At 34.7% G+C, this 6,527-nt stretch overlaps 1 protein-coding gene across 1 annotated transcript in view; it reads left to right on the top strand.

Moving 5' to 3' along the window:
* The first annotated feature begins 640 nt into the window (after window positions 1-640).
* LOC106469153 (kielin/chordin-like protein) overlaps window positions 641-6,527 on the top strand; it is a 35,314-nt gene continuing 29,427 nt past the window's right edge. The window contains exons 1-3 of the mRNA XM_013929617.2: window positions 641-725; window positions 2,358-2,554; window positions 5,973-6,087. Coding sequence (XP_013785071.2) covers window positions 641-725; window positions 2,358-2,554; window positions 5,973-6,087 — 397 coding nt within the window. The remainder of the gene's footprint in view (window positions 726-2,357; window positions 2,555-5,972; window positions 6,088-6,527) is intronic.

Below are 6,527 nucleotides of genomic sequence, written 5' to 3' on the forward strand. Positions count from 1 at the left end.
GAATTTTTTATGAGAACATATATTTGAGCCATATCCATTACTTCACAATCTACTTATATTGTGAAGTAATGAATAAGTAGATTGTGAAGTAATGGATAAGTAGATTGTGAAGTAATGAATAAGTAGATTGTGAAGTAATGGATATTGTGAAGTAATGGATAAGTAGATTGTGAAGTAATGAATAAGTAGATTGTGAAGTAATGGATAAGTAGATTGTGAAGTAATGGATAAGTAGATTGTGAAGTAATGAATAAGTAGACTGTGAAGTAATGGATAAGTAGATTGTGAAGTAATGGATAAGTATATTGTGAAGTAATGAATAAGTATATTGTGAAGTAATGAATAAGTAGATTGTGAAGTAATGGATAAGTATATTGTGAAGTAATGGATAAGTAGATTGTGAAGTAATGGATAAGTAGATTGTGAAGTAATGAATAAGTAATTGTGAAGTAATGGATAAGTACTACTTATTCATTACTTCACAATATACTTATCCATTACTTCACAATATACTTATCCATTACTTCACAGTCTACTTATCCATTACTTCACAATCTACTTATCCGTCGGCCGCGTGTGGCTTAATGATTAACATTCCGAGACAGGGAAAAGGATCAAGATCACAATAATATCGATGAACATGTTCTGCATTTTGAACTGTGAGTGCATTATAGATGCGTCAGTTAATCCCTATGTTCAGTTAAGAGAAGCCGTGTATGCGGCAGGTACTACTGACCGACTCCATCCCTCTGGTCAGTATATAGTCCTGAGTGACTGCGTCCGAAACCCTATGTTTCTGACTTGGTCGTTTAACTTGTAAGGTGCCTCCCACACAGGTTGAAAATATCTTATTATGTTTTATCAATGCTTTTTGCCACATCAGATTTTAAAATTTTATTTCAAAATGCAAACACATGAATATCAACACGAGCTCCGTAACAACTTTTTATAAGCAATAATTAGATATATTGGTACATTGTATGTCGTTTGAATGCTAAGAGAGAGAGAGAGAATAATTATTCTTAGTTTAGTCGAAAAGCTCCTCTAATATAAGAGTTTATCTTAAATGATTTTTATGCATATTTTAAACATTATTGCAACTAGGCCTTATTTATGTTTTGCAAATGCATAAAAAGTATGAAAAGTGAAATCAAATAAAAACGCATATTTGCTCATGTTCAAACTTTAAAAGTTCGTTATTACATTGACTGAAGAAACATAAATCTAATCAACAGAAGGATGTAATAAAATATTAGTAGGTTACGATCATAAGTACGTGTGTATGTATGGTGGTTGGCTGGTGATGTTAGTAAAACGATTTTGCAAGATTTACTTATAAATGAAGTAATCTCGCGCATTCACTCATATTGTTATTTTGTACTATAATTTAAAATTTATTTTACTGTAACTTAAATTAAAATACTGTAATTTAAGTTTCCAATATTTTTAAAAGAATTAAAATAAAATTATGCTTAAAAAGTCCAAATTCAGCTAAGTTTCCTACGTCTATGTTTTAGAATAAACTAGAAAATTGGTCTTAAGCCTTTTCCAATTCTTCATTAGAAGATATTGTATTTCACCTTATATGTAACTGAGAACAAATGCCGTATTTCCTATAGAACTGTTGTCTAATTAGAGATAATTCATTTTCATACATTTCTGGACCACCTGCTGATGTATCATTTAAAACGTGTTCCACACTGTGTACACGTCTTTAAGTTTACTCCCTGTGTGCCATGTAACTTAAGCTATGATTTCGATGTTTTAATTTTGATATTAGCTAAAGGGTGCATGAGGGTCAATCAGCCAGTGAAGTATTTATTAAGTAGTGATTAACAATTCAGTGAATGAAACTGGGTAATTATTGATCGAGAGAAGATTGATCAAGCAAAGTTAATCAGTAAGTTAGTTAGGCTTGTTATCAATCGAGTAACTCTCCGTTGAAAGAGAGAGAAAAGATGTGAACTAGGCCTACAACTGTGTGCAAGTGATAACAGCCTGTAGCAAACACTAAGGAAAAATAAAGTCATTTGTTATCGTTACGTGAACTGCACTTGATATTATTCTTATAATCTAATAGTGCCAGCCCAACAATAGGACACACTACAACACTGGCGTCAAAAGTGGGATTATTTTGGTGAAAATAAACTGGAACATTGAATAAATTTCAAATTTCTAAATGACCTCATAGCAATATCAGATTTAAATATATATTCGACTGACAGTTCTTGTGCAAAGATATAATAAAATAATGAGTTGACGACTCCAACGTTTCAGCTTTTTATTGTTTTTAACTTTATACAATAAATTAATGTGCATTTTAAAACGTTGGAGCTGTTAACTTATTATTTTATTAGATATAAGACTTTCTGGAATTAAGGAAGAAGTTAAAAGAAAGTCAAGAAAAGAGAGAGACAGAAAATTAAAAGAAGGTCAAGAGGTAAAAGACCGGAATTTAAAAGAAGAATTGGAAGAAAGAGACGTACTATTTGACAAAGAATTAAGAACAAATATGAATATAATTGAAGAAAAGATCCACGAAGATATTAGAGAAGTAAAGAGGGATTATAACAACAAGATTAAAGAAGCACACGAAAGCTGAAATGACAAAGTAAAGAAAAATTATAAGAGCAAGATCAATGAGGTAGAAAAGAACACCAATAAAAGAATAATACTTTAAAAACTAGCTAGGTTTAAGTATTAAACCAGCAACATCTCTTTCTACATTCAACCATGAATTTCAATATAAAATACCATTTACTACTGAATATCGAATAGAAGAACCTATTTTGCTTTCACCTATTATCACTACTGCCGTGTCATCTATTACTGCAGAACCTTCCTGGTCTAATCCAGCCATGTTTCTACTAAATCTAGTTCTAGAATTTAACTGGCCAATTCAACAACATTGCCTGATTGAGAAATCAACGGACTGTATTGGAAAGGTACCATAGGATGCATATTAGGCTCAGTTCAAAATCATTTCCAAAGTGAACAGATGATATAGTGATCAACAGGTTATTCATCTTGCTACCCATTTAAAAAGACGAACTTTAACAACATTAAGCAACCTTTCAACTAACAGTAAAAAAACTATCAAGCATTGGTGGCTGATTTATTTAGCATATATGGAATCACACATCGGAAAGAAGTATCTAAAGCAAAGTTACAGAACAGAGTACTGAGGACAGAAAAGACTTTAGCCAAATCTGTGAAATATTTGGAAAGATTCAACAAATCATTTTGCCCAGATGCTCCACGTGAAATGATGGATTTGTTGGAACTGACCAATTTACAGATTCCATTACCGACAAGTATGTGAGAATTAGGTTGAAGCAAAGGAGATGTTCTTCTTTAAATGAAGTTCTCCACTTGGTGCTAGAACTTGAATCCGTTAAAGCTGGAGATGAAGTACTAATGGAGCACCATTTAGAAGTTATAGGAATATCAGATCTTGTGTTATTGAAACATAACCTCTCCCTATCAATGGTCTAGAAGAAATGAAAAAAAATATGGTCTGGCAACGGAATAGAGGAAATAAACCAAAAGACAATAGATGTTTCGGGTGTAACTTGAAAGGACATACTTAGAGGTGCTGCAAACAAAAGCCTGTATTAAGTAGCAACTTCTCCTAAAGGATACTAGAAAAAAGGGAAGTTTTATAATTATTGGAAATATGGCCATTACAGCCTATAACATAAGGAATCAACCGTTGTTATTTAGCCAAGAAGATAGAGCCCACCTACATCAAAGGAACAACAAAACATTAAAATGACAGGAATACAGCTGGGAATACAACATCCACCCAAAATGAGATAAGAAGTTCATTATTTGAGAAACATCGTCTACGAGTCCATGAATTTATTGATGAAAAACTCTTGTAGCGTGTTGATCGACACTGATTCCTCAGCTGTAATGGTTAGACACAATTTGATAATGAAAGGTGGGATATTGCTTCCAGAGATGAAGAAAGACGAGGGAGTGATGCAAGTAGACATAAAGTTCTGGTAAGAAGAAATTTATAAGTTACTCTTAAAGTAGGAAGCTTTTCTACATCTCATGATGTGTAGGTAATTAACATCGAGGAAGAATAGAGTGCGCATTGGGGACTGACTTCATGCAAAGATACGGATGAGAGGCTCGACTAATTTCAAATAGCTTCGTAGTCAATGACCAGGAAATCTCCCTGCTCTAAATAACAATTTCTACAGCAGAGGTTTAACTTTCAGTGACAATAGTGACGATGGTCATTGTACAGAATAGAAGTGAAATGCTCATACCAGGAGTTACTAGTAATAAATCTACATCTAGAAATAGGAGCGTAATGGATCCAAGCACTTCAGCATATCCTGAGGGATTGATGATTGGAAAAACTCTCGTGGATATGAAGAATAAAGATGTCATAGATGAATTTACTCAGAAAAAGTTTTAATCAGTTTATGACAAAATGAAGTCACTATGAAGTTAATGTTGATATGACTGGATTTCTTCAAGTTGACATGGTATGGCTGAACAATTCCCATCACAAGGAAGGATTGACTCCAAAGTTTGATAAATATTAGGAAGTATCATACGTTATAAGGAAAAGAATCAATGATGTTATTTACAGAATCCAGAGAGACAGGTAATTCATGCCAAAAGTCATTCTCCGTGATCGTCTTTGAAAGTTCGTCGGTGAGAGAATGACCAATTTGGTAGCTCCAGAAAATAATTTATCAGTGGAAAGTCAACCTGCTGAGGAGCTCAGATGCCACTTCCAAAGGTTCAATAAGGATTGGGGTACAAGTGAATTTGCTCAACCACTTACCTAGGAAAAGTTTCCCCAGTGAAACGATAGCCAGCGACGATAAGGAAAAAAGAGGTCATCCCATCTGCATACCATGGCTTTTCGAAAAGAAAACTACCTAAAAAAACTTGGTTAATGGACAGTTTAGTGTTATGGTTTACTTTTTTATATTAGGACTGTTCAAGGAACTTCATAGTCCAGGAATGGAACAGGGTTGTAACCTATATTTTAATATAAATGTTTGCTGGAAGGTGCATGAGTTTAATATATAGTAAGTTCGACTAAGATCTATATGGATAGGCACATTAGTTATAAATACAAGTAAACAGTTTGTAGAGAGCCAGTCAGTCAGTGAAGTATTTACTGAGTTGTGACTGAGAATTCAGTGAATGAAACTGATTAATTATTGATCAAGAGAAGATTGATCGAGCAAAGTTAATCAATAAGTTGGGTTTGGTATCAATCGGGTGAAGGTCTGTTGAAAGTGAAAAGGTGTTTGTGAACTTAGGTCTACAACTGTATTCAAGTGTTAATAGCATGTAGAAATACATAAAATAATTTGTTTATTGTTGCGTGAATTGAACTTATTTTTATCAAATAATCTAGCGATAGAACATGTTACAACACATGTAATGTAATGGAAAATCTTGCTAGACCTTTTGCTTATTTAAAACCTCCACGCGACAAAATAAGAATACTGATTTTGGCAGAGCGGAGCAAGGCGATACGCCGTGTTCTCAAGTTTACGTTCTCATTTGACACCATAATAACTGTCTACAATGTTACCACCAACCTGCATCATCTCTATATCTTATATAACGTATATGGGCACTGTGGCCTGAATAATTTGAGCAAAACTACAGTTAACTAAACTGAGTTTCTTCTTTCTGTGAGATCCGTGTAGGAGCCTTAGTTCCCACACACAACAGAACAGATAGTTAGAAACGAGGTCACAGGTGAAGATTCTGACAACAAGTTATGATTGTTCTCCAAGAACGAAGTTCCTGGGATTAAAAGACAGCTTTACATATTCCATTTTCAGTGGCCTTGTTTCCAAGGTCGTTGCTACAAGACTACCTGGCTAGGGATTTATTAACGTAACGTCATCAACTCTCTCCTCCCTTACAGACAGGAAACCCCTCAGGGAGAAATTCAAGGATATAATCTTTATCATCATTGTCTACAGAAAGTGAAAAGTGTATTCGAAAAAAATGAAAAAAGGGTGAAAACATTTCAGGCTCATGTGATTAACCAAGGACTTTTGTTAGCAGGTGGCAACTGGATATTCGTTAAAAAAAAGAGTGAGAGAACAGTCACTCTCTGTTACTTAGTTGTGAAATAGAGTACACAATTTTAGTAACAATAATAAAAACGGCAACATCATTCCATTAGAAGAATAGGCCGGACCTGGTCTAGTGGTTGGTGTGACTGGACTGTGAATCCTGAGGTTCATCCCGTTGTCGCAAAAATTCATTTAGCAAGTTGGAGCCGTTTGTGCACTATAAGTATGAAAGTTGAATCCAACTATTCAGTCAGGCAAAAGCTATTGATTAGGGGCCCGGCATGGCCAGGTGGTTAGGGAGCTCGACTCGCAATCTGCTGGTATCGGGTTCGAATCCCCGTCGCACCAAACATGCTCGCCTTTTCAGCCGTGGGTGCGTTATAATGTGACAATCAATCCCACTATTCGTTGGTAAAAGAGTAGCCCAAGAGTTGGCGGTGGGTGGTGAAGACTAGCTGC

This window comes from Limulus polyphemus, unplaced genomic scaffold (genome assembly GCF_000517525.1).
Source record: "Limulus polyphemus unplaced genomic scaffold, Limulus_polyphemus-2.1.2 Scaffold3326, whole genome shotgun sequence".
In the NCBI taxonomy this organism is placed as follows: domain Eukaryota; kingdom Metazoa; phylum Arthropoda; class Merostomata; order Xiphosura; family Limulidae; genus Limulus; species Limulus polyphemus.